The 16,191-nt window shown below is 45.7% G+C and overlaps 1 protein-coding gene across 1 annotated transcript in view; it reads left to right on the top strand.

Moving 5' to 3' along the window:
• Positions 1-16,191, top strand: part of ENTREP2 (endosomal transmembrane epsin interactor 2) — a 1,566,028-nt gene that overhangs the window by 1,056,827 nt on the left and 493,010 nt on the right. The window contains exon 4 of the mRNA XM_069624928.1: positions 6,393-6,524. Coding sequence (XP_069481029.1) covers positions 6,393-6,524 — 132 coding nt within the window. The remainder of the gene's footprint in view (positions 1-6,392; positions 6,525-16,191) is intronic.

The following is a 16,191-nucleotide window of genomic DNA, read 5'->3' as shown; positions in this document are numbered from 1 at the left end:
CGTGAACTGAGTTTGCTATCATTACAAGTACTCTAAACTGCAACACAATTATGCTTTTTAGGAAATGTGTGGTCCGAAACAGCACTTTCCTCCACAGTTTGATCAACAGAGAAACGCGGGAGTCAAACTGTAAAATGCTAAAAACATGGAGAGATGATAACAATACATACGTATTACACGTGCTGTATGCAATCACGCCTCTGACCGGCGTATTGATAGAGGTGGGCAAACCAATGAGGGCTCGAGCCTGGCTTGAGACAATTGCCTCGCTTTGGCTCGGCTCTAGGTCATCTTGAAATCAAGAGCCAAACAAGAGCCAAGCCAGACATTGCTAGCTCTCTTTCCTCGCTTGGACCCTTTAATGGAAAACAGAGGCGCTCTCTTGCAGATCATGTCCACTGCCATGAATTGAATAGTTGCTTTACATTTGACAGTGGTTCCAGAGCTTAGGGATTTAGTTAGTGTTTTCCACTTTGTGCCTGACGTCATCTCAATGTTGCCCTGCTCTGCTGCATGTGGCGATCTTCTAGACTACAGGGATGTGCACATGATGACAGATTTTACCAAGTTGTGGCTCTGGCTGCCTGCAGATGTTGAGGTCTTCTCTGTAGCACGACCATGTGCTACAACACAATGTGTTGCATAGAATATTCTGCTTTTTCTCTCCAGCCATGCATTTCTTCATAGTGACGCATGGAAAGGCTGCTCAGCTAATGTGCACAGTTAGCACACAATGCAACTCCCTTCAGCAGTCGGTGTAGGGTGCCATCAATGAGGAACATGTTATTATTGCTCATTGCAAAAGTTAGCATCACTCTTACATAAGTGATTGTGCGTGGTGCTTTACTGGTTCTGATTGGAACTAGTACTTGATCGCTTGTGTACCTGGTTCACGTTTGATGTTCTTGGAGAGCGTGACTACATCATATGTTGCAAGTACGCAGCCTGATGCCAGTTGGGTTTCCTCTAACAGCTGGAGAATCTGACTACCGTGTCTGGCATGCTGACGGAAGGTGCCAGGTGTGCGTCAGTGTATTCAGAAAGATCTATGTGAGAGAGACATTCCTACTACTGATTGGTTGCGATACTGTAGATTCACCTAGTCCAACTTCACCTAATCAGAAATCACCCAATTTCTTTTCCTTCTAATTTAATTTTTAAAAACATAGATGGGTGGGGTAAGGGGATAGGATAAGGTAGGGGGAGGTGGGGAGGGATGGGGCATCGCACCCTGCATAATAAAACAAATCATTCTAAGAAAAATAAATTTGATGATTTCTCCTTCGGGTGAAGTGGATTCGGTGAAATCACGGATATCCGATTCGTCACAGTGGAGGAACTTGGGGGCTGATCCATGGAATTTGTGTGCTGAAAAACAGGGATTTGTGCGCCATTCTGCCCGCGAATCCCCATTTGTTAAACCGGGATTTGCGGGCAGAATGGTGCACAAATCCCTGTTTTTCTGTGCACAAATTCCATGAATCAGCCCCTTGATGTCCTATTTTTTATATATTGGGAGAAAATAGGCAGTTTCCTTTGTGGCATGTTTGTTGTAAAGATATGGGGCTTCATCACAAGTGGTGTCGTATCCCAGCAGTAAATGCAACGGCATACCGGCCAACACTAGCAGTGTTACTGCAACTTGATCCAGCACAATTTGCGCTGGATCCCAATTTGTGGTGGCGCAGTTAGTTTCCATTTATTCAGAGTCCATGGAACTCTATGGGGCTTTTCGACACTGTTACCACCGGCGGTAATAGCATCAGAGGCAATAGCACTGAAAATGGACGGAAAGGGGAGATTTTGACCTCCAGCAAAAAGCTGGAGGTAAACCTCCCACTTTCCGCCCAAACTCAGGATTGGGCGGAGCGGTAATGCAGCGGTAATAGCGTTACTGATCCATTTTTACCACTCGACCCAACCCCTGATGGGGCCCATAATCTTTTATCTTGGTTGATCAATCCTTCTTCAACCATTGTTGTCATTTGGCATCGAGGGATCCCAGAAGTTCATTGGCAGAGTCACTGGTGAGTTTCCCATATCAGTTACAGCCTGCAAGCCTTATATTAGCTTGTCTGAGCGCTCGCTTCATGCCCACAATATTTCCTCTCTTGTCAGCTTCCTCAATGACCATTGTTTTGCCTTGTCTGAGACTGGTGAGGGCTTCCATTTCCTGCACAATAAGGCACTTGGCTGGTTTGGCTTGGTCCTTGTGTTTTAGTTTTATTGCTAGATTTTTCTCTTGGCTATTCGAGGTCCAGGGGTGCCTTCTCATGGCAGATGTCTATGAGGTTGTTTGGTGGCAATGGTGGCATAAAGGCTGAGGATTTGGATTCTAGAGATGTCTTCTTGCCATGGAAGTAATTGATGTCTCGTTTTCTCATTAGTTCTACTATGGCCATGGTTTTATCTTCTGTGAGGGAGAGAAGCATTTAGTCTCATGGCTCTTGTATGGGGATGAGGCACAATTAGGTTTATAGTCATTTTGATTTTTAACGTTTTGTTTTTCATTTTGAGCTTTCTGGTAAATGTGTAGAAGTCTATTTATGTGAGCATCATTGAAATTAGTAGTAGCGCCAAAGGTGCTCACCTTTTGTAGAGCAGATGTTTCTATATTGGTTAATGTTCTTGTTGCTATGCTGGTGACTAGCAACGTTAAGCCATTGTGACGAATCTTAGCATTGGCCCTCATTCCGAGTTTGGAGGTAGCCAAGTCTGCTGAAGGGAGTAATTACTGGTCCAGTCCAAGGTCGGTGGGACCGGTAATTCCCCATTCACCAGAGCCATTCCCCATTCCCATTTGAGCCCCCATAGGGCTCAATGGGAAGGCGGCAATAACGGTACCGCAAATTGCGGTACCGTTATTGACCCCGGTATCCCTTTGCGGGTCCCATCCATAACACCTGGTAAAACCAGGCGTTAAGGGAGGACCCGCAAAGGGACCTCGGAATAGGGCGCAAAGGTATTCCGGCACTGGTGTCATTACCGGTGCCCGGTATCCCTTTGCGCCCAGGTCGTAATGACCCCCATTGTCTCTTATGGGATCATATACTTATACCGCTTGGCTCTGAAGGTTGGCTTTCTCCAGATCTTGTGCTTGCTTCTGTTTCCTCTTGTTGTTTTTCTTTTGCAACGTTTTCTGCGTGGGTAGGCTTTAAGAAAGTAATTTTTGTTTGCTATTTGGTCAGTCGTCTCTCTGGTATGTTCTGATTTGATGCAGGAATGTTCTGTGTACCAGAGTTGTTGTTTGTTAGTCAGGTGCTGCAGGGTCATGAAAAGTATGGGTCCCTTTTCCCCCCCATCATGAAGGATAGGTTAGGAGTTTGGTGTGCTGTTTGTTGTTCTGATGTTTTTGCTGACACAACAATATTTGTTTTGGAAGGTAAATGGTATACTGTATGCCTAGCGCGGACCTGGGGCACAAAAGTTGCGCACAAAAGAGTGGTGTGCTGTCCCCCGGGCTTCCGGGCCCGTGCTATCCAGACAGCAGATGGAGGAGGAAAGCAGGCAGCCAGACACCAGAGCCCACAGCAGGTAAGTGGGGGAGTGGGTGGGAGCAGGTGGACAGGGGCGGAGGGTGCCAGGTACTGGCTGAGGGTTTGGTGTGGACCCCCGACAGGGACCTGGAGAGGGCTGCGTACGAACAGTTGCACATGCGGAATGCAGCCTTTGTGGTGCAATTGCGCAGGCGACCTTTTGTGTGCTGCTCATGACATAGACCCAGGTAAATACTCTCTAGGCCTGATCACGAGTTGGGCGCTAGCCCTTAAATACAGCGGTAACAATGTTACCACCGCATTTAAGGACCCGCCAAATCCCGAGTCTGGCGTGTTCTAAAAATTCCCATTTTTGGCATAATTACCGCCCAGTGATATTACTGCGCGGTAATTGCGCTGAAAATTCTCCATTGAGTCCAATTAACCCAATGGGGATTGTGGGGTAACGGTAACCACCCAACCCGTGATCTGGCAGTAATACCGCCGGACGGGTGGGCACTAACGTAAATAAAGTTGGGCGGTATCCCAGCAGGGATACCGCCCAACTCGTGATGAGGCCATTCCAAAATCTATTTCATCGCAAAAGAATGTTTCTGATTGTCGTAGTTTGGTGTCATTTTGACATTCAGTCACTATGTTCTCTAGAACAGTATACCTTTCTCATGTTGATTGTGGTATGTTCATCTCATTGATCTCCTTCCTGAGCACCCTGATTGGTTCCTCAAGTGTAGCATGGTTTGCTGCTGCATGCGCAACCAGGAGTTCTATGAGTTGCATAGAGGTCATTGGTAAGATTGTCCTCCCATCTGTTGGCGATGTCTTGGTCACACCCTTTTCTACTTGTGTGCTAAGTTCTTTTTACTCACAATTACTGTTAGTGAGACCCTAGGACTCAAGCAACTATTTGCAGCAGGCCTTCGAACACACACCTGCAGCTCCTTATGGGATTCTATTCTGCACAGTAGTGGTACCTACCCGCCAGCCCAGCAATACAGGGTGTAAGAGTGAGAAGAAGGATGGTGAATTCACCCTTCAAAATGGATCTCGTGGTTGAGCGGGTGGAAATCTTTTTGCTACAACCATTTCCAATGTTTAAAAAAACAACATTATCTTCACCTCATATTATAGTCTGCTAGACAATGGCCACGAAGGGGAAATGTGTCGTGTACATGTTTGTGAATTATGGGATTAAAGTGGAGACAGAATCCTGTGAATGGGATTTGAGAAATAAGTCTGATAAATCCTCTTGTTGCTGGAACTATGTAATTGAGTGTTGTTAGTACTGTGTGGGGGTACCTTTATGAAGAACCGACTGGATGTGTTAGACTGGTTTTCATGATATTAAGATACGTTGAACTTCCAGTGCTTGCAGTGATGCACCTGCCACATGCAGACTGGCCCTGTCTCCTCTGCAAACAGGAAGCTGAAACCAAAAGATATCAGGGACGTCATTTGGGGGTCTCCCTTGCGACCTCTGTGGACTCCCTTGCGACTTCTAAAAAAAAAAAAAAGGTTTTTTTTTCTTTTCTTTTTTTTTTGTAATGCAAGCTCCTGGGCTGTGGCCAGCACCATGTGGCTCTTTAATTATGGAGTGGCTAGCTTTCTTGTTTAGGCCCCTTAAAAAAAGAAGAAAAATAAGAACAGGAGTGCCACAAGTCTAACACTTTCAGCACTGACCCTAAATAAGAAATAGGAATGCCAAATAATGTGTCTTTTTGGAATTCTATACAATAATTGCTAGACTCATTAAAGGTTTATTTCAGTCACACTTCAGGGGGTGAGTCACTGATTTAGTCTGTTCTCAAACGCCTCAACTCACCCTTTCATCCTTCTGAGGTCGATAAATGGGTACCAACACAGGTTGGGTGATATTGGGTGTATGTTTCTTCTATGTAAAGCGCTTAAGCGTAAGTGCTATATAATGACACATCATTATCATTTGGTCGTGGACGTCTGCTTGCATACACAGTAATTTGGTAATATGGGCCTATACTCACCGATCTTAACGATACACATGGCGATCCATTCTTGTATGAAATGTACATCACATCATAGTGATATCGTAACCATATTTTTTTAGTGTACAATGCTATGTGATGCCACTTCCTGTTTTGTCAACGGGTGAAAGGTTGTGTTTCATCGCTTCCTGCGATATCACTTTGGGGTGGGGTCAAATGACATCACTTCCTGTGATGTCATCATGGGGACAAGGGTCGTGTGATGTCACTTCCGCTACCCGTGGCATTTTGGTGAAATGACGTCCCTGAAAGATATGTGTTTAGTGTGTTCAAACCATCATTTAACAGAGTGCCTTCTTCTCCTATGTTTCATTGTGTTTATATTAATATTGGCCAGGGAGTTCAAACATTATCCAGGGAAGATCTGACAACAGTTATTGGCGTTGCAGTTGGCTGTTCCAATAATCTGCGGTGTATATTGAAGATGAATATCAATGTTCATACATGTCTGATTAATAGACTATGCTAATGACATTTGCAATTGTGTAATATAATTCATTTATTCATTAATTCTGTTTGTATTAATTGTTAATCGTTTGAATTAAACCTTTACAATATCATAAGATTAAATTCATTAATACATCAAAGTTTGCGCTACATTATAAATCATTATTAAGACGTATATTAATATTAAATGCTTCATCATAATATTCAGCCATATTTTTCCAGCGCTAAAAAAGAAATACAATATTTTAAGAATCATTAAAATTCATAACATCACATGTATGAAATCAAAAAGTTATAATACTTAAACAAGTTACTGTTACTGAGCGATAGTAAAAAGAATATAACTAATGTATAAATGTGTGTTTAAAACAGATAAAGTTATTTGTACTAAATGTTAACCACTAATCTTCATGGTCAATTTTCTGTTTAGATCAATTTTGACAGCGATGGTGTCTGTGTTTGCTGTGAGATGCAGCATCAAACCTCTGGCTGCAGTAACCTGGGAGAAACCCTTAAACTGAACCCGTTACAGGAGTGCAATGCAGTGCGGCTGACACTGAAGGTGAGGAGTGTAACTCATGAACGGGCCGCAAAAGGAATTCTGCTAGTATCCTCTGGCCAACTATCGACAATGTACAACTACAGTGTATGTGGCTCAATGCAAAGGAAAACCTCTGTACTTATGTGGTGCACATTAGTGTTAGGAACACAGTAAGGGGTTTAGTGTTTTTCTGTGAAAGGGGGATTTGATTGATGTCATGAATTAGCAAATATCTCTCACAATATGAACCAATGTAAATATGAGCTAAGGCATTCCTGCGGAATGGCAGATTTGTAGGAATGCTGGCCAAGTATTGATGAGCAGGGAAGTGGTAGGGACTAAAAATGGAATACACTAGACTGAAGAAGAGGATAGGGTAAGAGAGTTACAGATTTTCAGAATGGATAGAAGAAGGCGGTAAGTGAATTTCTGAAATGGGCCTAGGACTCAACAGTGAGGTTTAGTAAGATCTGATCACTTGAAACTCGCAGGAATATATTTTCTACGGGAGCACAGCTACGGGTTCATCAACAAATCACTCAAGATGGAGTCAACCTTTCCCTCTATCATCGGCATCCCCTGCATGTAACCCTTTCATTCACTGTTTTCCCTGCACTTCCATGTGTACCCTTAATATTTGATCCATGAAATTGTCTATATATGGTTGAGAGATAGTACTGTGATCTTTATTGTACAGCGCACACTTGTTTTACAGGTAGGTTCATAGCATATAAAGCATGCAAAGCATATACAACCCAGCACATATAGGCGAATTTTGATGGATGGAATATGACATAATTGAGTCACACAGACAGGCTGAGATTGAACAAATGCCTGAGATGGGCACAGAGTTAATGAAGACGTTAAGTTGAGAACACATGTGAAATCCTAGGAGCAGATAGAATGGACCAGTTGCAGATCAAATCATATCTGGAGTTGATGAGAGTTTAAAAATTGGATGTAGCCGGATGGCTAGCTGGGAGGAGATGTAGCCAGATAGCTAGCAGGGATGAGATGTAGAAGATGACTAGAAGTGATGAGATACAGCCAGATGGCAAGAAGGGATGAGATGCAGCTGGATGGTTAGTGGGGATGAGATGTAGCCGAATGGCTAGCTGGGATGAGATGTAGGCGGATGGCTAGCTGAGATGAGATGTAGCCGAATGGCGAGCAGGGATGAGATGTAGCCAGATGGCTAGCTGAGATGAGATGTAGCCGAATGGCTAGCTGGGATGAGATGTAGCTGGATGGCTAGCAGGGATGAGATGTAGCTGGATGGCTAGCAGGGATGAGATGCAGCTGGATGACTAGTGGGGATGAGATGTAGCTGGATGGCTAGCAGGGATGTTAGGTAGCCGGATGGCTAGCAGGGATGAGATGTAGCCAGCTGACCAGCAAGGATGAGATGCAGTTGGATGGCTAGTGGGGATGAGATGTAGCTGGATAGTTAGTAGGGATGAGATGTACCCGGATGGCTAGCAGGGATGTGATGTAGCCGGATGGCTAGTGGGGATGAGATGTAGTCAAATGGCTAGCAGGAATGAGATGTAGCCCGGTGGCTAGCAGGGATGAGATGTACCCGGATGGCTAGCAGGGATGTGATGTAGCCGGATGGCTAGTGGGGATGAGATGTAGTCAAATGGCTAGCAGGAATGAGATGTAGCCCGGTGTCTAGCAGGGATGAGATGCAGATGGATGGCTAGTGGGGATGACATGTAGCCGGATGGCTAGCAGGGATGAGATGTAGCTGGATGGCTAGTGAGGATGAGATGTAGCCTAGTGGGGAGGATATGTAGCCATAGTTATTTAACGGGATGAGTTTGAGAGTGTTGTGAAATGTAATGCTTGTTTGAAGCACCCGAGGATGTGCATGATATAGGTGAGGTACTTGCTTGAGTGAGCCTACTCTGGTAGAGGTGGTCAGGACCAAGTGATGCTGCTTGCCACACTGCTCCTGCCTCACTGGGGGTCTGCATCATCATGGCGGAGCAGCAAACACACTAAGCTTTGAAGGAAACAGCACCAGCGGGGGAAGAGGGCAGTGCAGCACTACAAATAGGCAGCAACAGGAGAAGAGTGCAGAGGAGGCTTGAGGGGTAGGGATGTCCAAGGTGACTCTGGAGGAGTAATCCTTTGTTATGCAACCCAGTGCAAGCCCTGCATTATATTTTCTACCACACCGCTCCAATCAAGCAGATACCCAGAAGCCACTCATCTCACTAATCATCCTCTTCTGCTACCTCTGCCTGACAGCTCTTCCCACCAGCAGCAGTAATTATTAAGAGTTACTAGAGGAAATGTCCATCTGTCGTAGGACCTGGGAAAAGAGGGTTGCAAGGGGTAGAGCATGTAAGATGTGCAGATAGTGATCAGTTATCTGAACATTAAGGTGACAAAGACAGCTGCTTTCTTGCAGCTGTACCCCTCTGGTCAAACATCCCCTCAGAATACCTCTTTCAGAAGCTGGCATCCCATCATAAATACTCTTAATACCAAAGACACACTCTGAGTGGAAGCTCATGCAGGCATTCTTAAGAAGGACCAGCCCTGTTACGCACTATGACATTGTCCTGCAGTTAAAACACAATGGCCCTCATTTCGAGTCTGGCAGTAATCTGGCAGAATTACCGCTGAAATACAGCCAAATGGAATTACTGTTACCGCTGCTTAGTCCTGTAGGTTTATCACAGGATCGCAAGTGGCTGTAGTTGTAAAAATTCACATTTTCTGCAGGCCGCAGAAGTCTATTGGAATTTCGGCAAAACTACCACTGGCGGTTGTTCTGCCAGTGGTAAATTTGATGATTTTACCACATTTTTCGGCGTTGAGGTGGAGGATTTTCCTCCAGCATTTTGCTGGAGGTAAATCCTCCACTTCATGCTGAACTCAGGACTTGGTGGAGCAGGAAATCTGGCAGTAACTCCGTTACCACCACTTTTTTCCTGCTCTGCCATTCTGAAGAGGGAACCACCCCTGAATTCTGAGTCTTCTGCACCCATGTGGTGGCGGAGAGCTCTCAGAAAGCTGCTGAGCCATTCAGGAGGCGTGCATGAAGCGCATATGGGGAGGGGTTAACTGGATGATGTGGAGGGACACCACAGCAGAATTTCTAGGACCGACTGATTCGCGGAACACCTGTATCCCTGCTGCTTAAGCCAGAGCGCCTGTTATGAAAGTGAGGCTGATTGGCAGAAAAAGAACCGCAAACCAGACCGCAATTATTAGTCTATTGGTGTTACCACCTGATGAAAACTAGTGGCGTGAGATTCCACTGATGTGTGCAACTATCCCTTTAAGCAGTCTGTTAATATTTAAAGAAGGTACCGTTTCCATGTGAGCTTGACTTTAATCATTTCAGATGTATACTTCCGGGGGACATATTGCAGAATCTCTGCACCAGTGCAATTGCCATTTTGCACAGCATTTGCACTGTGGCAAACATTACAGGAATGCAAATATGTATTGCTTCAATGATTACTTGCACAGGAAAAGTAGTTAATGCTGCTATGAAAATACCATGCAAACTAGCTGTGTACCGATGCAAAGTTTCTGTGATACTGGCCTTGTGGCGATACTACAGTAATTTTGCACATTTGCACGCACATATGTTAGAATGTTTCTGCAAAACAAAACAGGTTATGCATGGAAGGTTTGGAATTAACCCTAACCTCTGGCATTGCTCTGAGCAACCCCCAGACCACTGTTCTTCGCCTGCCAAGCCATTACAAAAGGGAAAAGGCCATGTGCAAATCAGATTTGGTCCCACCCCAAAAGCGTGAACTACTAGGTCACATCCCTTCTGCACGAGACCACAATCACCCCAAAACATGTTTCGGCCTTGTTGGGCCTCATCAGTGAGGAGTAGCTTGAGTCTCCGAGCCCAGCAGACACGGTACCCACATCTGGGCATACCCGTCCACTCGGGGTGACTTACGCAAAACAAAAATGGTGATGGCTGGAAGGTATGGCACACATTCACTTACAATTCTGCACATTCATCGATACTCTAAACCGGTAGCCACTTGTCCGATTGATGTTAGTGTAATATCATGATTTGTAGCCGTAATCACAAGGTTATTAGTACATGCTAGTATCTTAGTCATTGCCAATTTTTGTGGACTTGGACGATCACTTAATTATTTATTTAATCTAACTGTGATTAAGGGTCAATATACATTGAAAATAATAGTGGGCAGCCAAGAATTGTGCTATGGGCTTTTGGGAGAAATTTGGATAGATTGCAGTTAAGGCAGGACTGTGCTTTGGTGTCTGTTGCTGTAATCTACTCAGGGGTGGACTGGCCTATATGGAACTCTGGAGAATTCCCAGTAGGCTTCTACAACCCGGGCCTCTTTTGTGTGGTAATCAATTTTATTTCCACATTTTCTCATAGGAAAAGGGTTGGGCTTGCTGGCACAGTCTAATATGGGGCCACTTTGGTTCCCAGTCCACCCATGAATCTAATGGTTGAAGCATGGCCCACCAACTCTGCCTTCCAAAACGTTCCAAAGCAAACTCGATTTGCCCACTCAAAGGCCTTCTGTGTATCGGAATAACTCAAGGATTGCTGCTCTGTGCACACTTTGTAATGGGTGTGTCTGAGCAACACCAGTTTGACCTGGAACAAATCCAGACTGGAAGGTTGAATCCCGGAGAAATTATTAACCAGTATTTTAGGGTAAACATTGTCCACCGTGACATCATTTTGTATAGTGGATTGCCTACCTTCCCGGCTCTGGGAGTCCGACTTCCTTCAACTCCTCTCCTCCCAGGTGTTACCCAATGACCAGTGTGTCGCCCACATCTCTGATTTTCTGCTGCTCCATCCCAGGTAAATCAGTGCAGCCTGACTCTCCCACAAGCTGCTCACAGTGATTTAGCTCCTCCCCTCATGACAGGTGTTAAATGGTTACACAAGTCTCACCTGCTGATGTCAAGAACCAGACACAGACTGGTGTCTCACCCTCCTCCAAGAATCTTTGCTGCTCCCTCTGATGTAAAACAGGTGAGCCTGACTCTCCAACAAAATGCCTTTGGTGATTCCCAACTCCTTCCACTCCTCCTCCCAGGTGTCACCCGATGACACGTGTCTTGCCCACTCTCATCAAGTGATGGATACTGACTAGTGCGCTTCCCTCTTCCCTGAATCTTTGCAGCTCCCTCTGAGGTGAACCAAGTGAGCGTGGCTCTCCCCCAAGCTGCCTGCAGGGATTCCTGACTCCTCCAACTCCTCTGACTCCTTCCACCAAGTGTCACCCGATTGACCCAGGTCTCGTCCACTCGCGTCAAGCAAGAGATGGACACCTCCCTGAATCTCTGGGGATGTCACTTTTCTAGTTCAAACACTCCAATTTAGTCAAAATGCCACACAGAACTACATGAGCAAAACCGACCCTAAATCTCACTGCGTCACAGGCTGCCTCTCCTTATCCTTCCTCTTACAGGTACTAAAAATAACCATCACAAGCAATTGTCATCTGGCAAGAGTGTGAAAGCCCAGGATTGTTTTACAAATTAATTTATAAAATGATGTGGGTAATTCCATCTCTGGAAGGGTAACCTGCTGATCAGATTACCCTTTTATAAACTCCATGCCAAAAGCATAGTGTGTATATGTGTCCTGCATCAGTATCCTAAATTGCAGCACCTGCTCTACTGGTGGCACAGAGCAGGTTCAGAGGTCAGAGTTGTCCATTTGACAGCTACAGTGACTCTCAAGTCTCTGTAGCACAGGGGCCTGCATTTAAGATACGCTCCCCTGTACCAAACCTACACCTATGATGATCATAGGTACCCCCTGGTGGTGGCAGGTTAAACTCTAAGAATTCATCTGTTTCTGGGTTAAGGCATAGTTCATGGCACTACTTATGATCATTGCAGCTACATTCAATTGGATATCACACATGTGTCGGCTCCTTTGAGTCAGCTCTGCTGTGGAAGTTGATGGGTATTCTGGCCAGATGGGCTGAGCCTGGAAAATGTCCGGACAGGAACCTGAATGGCCATGCCTCTTCTTTGATCTCTTTGTGAGGAGAGGTAACACCCTCTGCCAAGGAAAGACGCACTGCAGGCAGCTGCCCTGGCACCAGACATCAAAGGAGCACACCCATTCATAGGGAATAGGCTCACAACGGGTTGCTTCATTTCTAAAGGCCTTTGATATTAGTGTGAAGGGAAGAGGCAGGTTAAAATAGTCACAAGAGATTTGTTCAAAGAAAGTCGACTTCCATAGTTTTGTATCTCTCTTACCCTCTCTTTCCTTCCTTTCCCCCCACTTCTTCTAGAGCAAAGCACTTTGAGTGTGATGTCAGAAGGGCAAAGTCCACTTGTTTCAAGAACCGGAATAGGACCACTAAAGCAGGCGAGCTTTAGTTCAATCATATGTGGATCTTTACCTTTAAAAAATGAGGTCTCCCACCACGTCTTTGATTCACTTTGGAACAACACCTGAGAAGGATTCACTGGATCTCTTTTGGTAGAGTTGTACCTTCAAAGCACTCAGCCTGAGGTGAAGAAGGAGCCGTTTAAGGCAGAGGAGAGTTCTGCTCCTTACCCACTCCTTTGGCACATTGGGGGTACTCTTGCTGTGGACCAGGTCCTGACACTCTGTACCAGAATATCCTAGGGCTGGGAGAGCAGAACCTGCACTGAACCATCCCATCCTTGAGTATCCCTGAGTGGTCCTCACAGCATCCGGAGCACCATTCCAGCTGAAGCTCTCTATTCTGCCACACCAAATCAGTCACACCATGTTCACCTCCCATAGAACCAGTGGGAATACACTGGTGATGTCTTTTGCACTTCCCAACCCATTTGAACTGTATCATTAGCATCCTGAACCAGCTCAATGTTGCATGCTGACCTTGCTGAGCCCGTTACCTGCTAGGCTCGAGTCAACTTCTAGATGCTGCGACCATGATCACCCTCGAACAGCCACTTCACTGACCCTCACATAAAAGCAACCTGATCACCAATTGGACGACGGTCCCCCACTGACTCGCACCACTGCAGCGTCACTCATCGACCCTTCCCAGCGGTTACAAACTCGACTCAGTCCACCGCCCTCTTGAAGAGATCCTGGTGAACGCCCCGACCTGCATCTCTGAAAGCCACCCTTCGAACCACACAAAGCCACTACATTCACCACTGCTCGAAGCCTGCTTGCTGCTTGGTTCCACACAATGCACTGCACCTGAAGAGAGCTCGATCCCCTCACATCAACATGCAAAACCAAGTTTGACACTGTCAACCCACCAAAGAACCGGAACAAGGTACTTTTGACCACTAACTGCCCCCTTGGTCCACTTGGGCCCTAGAGACTGGTTAAGTCACTACTGCACCTTTTTTTAACCAAAAGACATATCCTTTTTTGTGGTTGGTAATTTGCCTATAACGCCAGTATTCACACTCAGAGTGCTACATTCTTCCATCCAGTGCATTTTCTCTGTCTTTTCACAGAGGTTGGATTTTATGCAGAGTTTTCTAGATAATTCTGTTGCAGATGGTGGGTTGGATTAAAGTATATATATGTGCATAGAACCTTGATTGGGCATTCCCTTCATTTTGGACTGTATTACTGTGTTATTTGGGTCACTACTGGATCACATTCACAAGCCTCTTAAGAGCATAGCCTTCCCTCGGCCCACGTTACCACAAAATGCAAAGGGGGTATATCTCCTAACTGTGCATCTTTTTCCTTTATGATTGCGTTGACTCTTGGTTTGTAGAAGTGTGAGGGGTGAGTGGGCCTTTTCACCCCTACTCAGCCTTGTACTCCTGCATCGCAGAAACCAATGGATCCCATACCTAGACTAAGCTTGTTTTCAGCAGTAACCTCCTGTGTTTCTGAAAACTGGCCAAGACTGAATGGGAGTTTAAGCCCCATGTCTAACTATGAACCACATTGACCAACTTCAGATGAACTTTTGGAAAGGTTTGCCTGAAGTTCATCGTTGACAAATCACCCACAATAAGCTTGTCTGAGGTTCATCCCTGGCGATTTGCCCAGAATTCGGGTGATTCGGGTTTGTTGTGAGAAAGTCCAACCAGGCCGCCCAAGGGCAATGAGAGCCATTAGAGACCTAGCTGAGTTGAATGAGCTGACCATTTGAGGAAGGGGCTGCGCCAAGCCTGTTTTCTTCTCATATGTTCAGCAGACGTGAGCGCCAGTTTTTGCTACATTGACATCAAACCAGCGGGCAATGGGCCTCATTCCGGGTTTGGAACTAACCATGGAGTAATTAGCTCCATGGTTGCCTCCGAAACCGTCCCAAATCCGGCATGGTGAATGGAGTAATTACCGGTCCATTCCAGGGTTGGAGGGACCGGTAATTCCCCATTCATCTTTTGCCCTTCCCCATTCCCATTTCTGCCCCATAGGGCTCAATGGGAATGGGGAAGGAGGTAATTACGGCACCGTAAATTACGGTACCGTAATTACCTCCGAAGTATCTTTGTGGGTCCCGTACTTTACTCCTGCTAAAAGCAGGAGGTAAGGAAGGACCCACAAAGGGACCTCAGAATACAGAGGTAAGGAATTACCGGCATCGGCACCCTTACCGGTGCCGGTAATTCCTTACCTCCAACCTCGGAATGACCCCCAATGTCTTCGACTGTGCACTGCTGTGGTGCCATTGCAATCCGCGACATCTCCCACATTGTGCCACTTATGGACTTCCGTGCACAACAACCCCGTCGCCACCTTGCTTCGGCTCTGGCCTTTAACATAACATATCCAGGTCTGGTTTTTGAGCCTTTATTGAAACTTCCATATCCGTGGCAATGCGTTTTTCAAGTGATGGCGCGGCGGGGGAGATCAATTCTCTACAAAACTCATTACCACCTAATGATATTTGAATACACCCATTGTGCCGGCAATAGCTCACAAACACATGTGATAAGATGACAAAAGCCGAACGGTGCCATTATAATGTATTGCTTTTGAAAATTGACTGTGGAACCAAGTAGAACTTGAAGTCTATTATGCCCTTTTTAAGTGTCTGTAAACACCGGGCAAGCTGAATGGAGCCCGGTAATTAGATTGCGCTTCTACTGTTGGACTTCCCATTTCGAGCTGCTGAGTGTATAATCTGGCCTGAACTGCATCTGTCCTTCAGTCCCTAAGTGAAAGGTGTACAGAGAGTGTAATTTCATGGGTGAAAACCCTTTACTGCTCATTACCTCTCTTCGCGCCGTTGCGGCGTTAGAAATGAATCACTGTAATTGAAGCAAATCATGGGTAAAAGAAGTGTCTTTGGAGCACTGGGGGGACAAGCCAACCTGCACACTTAAATCAATATTGGTATTTAGAACGTGACGTTCAGGGCTATTGATCACAGGAGTGTTTTGGCCAATTTTCTTGGAACAGTGTTTCGCAGCTCTCAGCTGTAGATCTTGCGGCTCTGACATTCGGAGATCTGCAGCATTCTGCAGCGCTCATATGTATTGCAAAACTTGGAGGATGTATTGCCTAAGAGGAAAGAAATGCATTCTCTGAGGAAGGTGGTCCTTGAACAGAGACCTATGAAGGACCAAAATAAGGGATGCGCAATGGCACAAGACCAGGTCCCTGGGAAGAATGCAGGAGGTAGAATGAAGGTACAGGCCTGTTTTTGAAGGCCCAGAATCCATTCTCAGATCCTTGTTCTGCAGTGGAGCGCAAGTCCACGTTCATTGATTGTATGAGGAT

The sequence above is a fragment of the Ambystoma mexicanum genome, chromosome 11 (genome assembly GCF_040938575.1).
Source record: "Ambystoma mexicanum isolate Mex_15411 chromosome 11, UKY_AmexF1_1, whole genome shotgun sequence".
In the NCBI taxonomy this organism is placed as follows: Eukaryota; Metazoa; Chordata; class Amphibia; order Caudata; family Ambystomatidae; genus Ambystoma; species Ambystoma mexicanum.
Note: the sequence above shows the minus strand (reverse complement) of the source record. Positions and strands in the feature narration are given on the sequence as shown.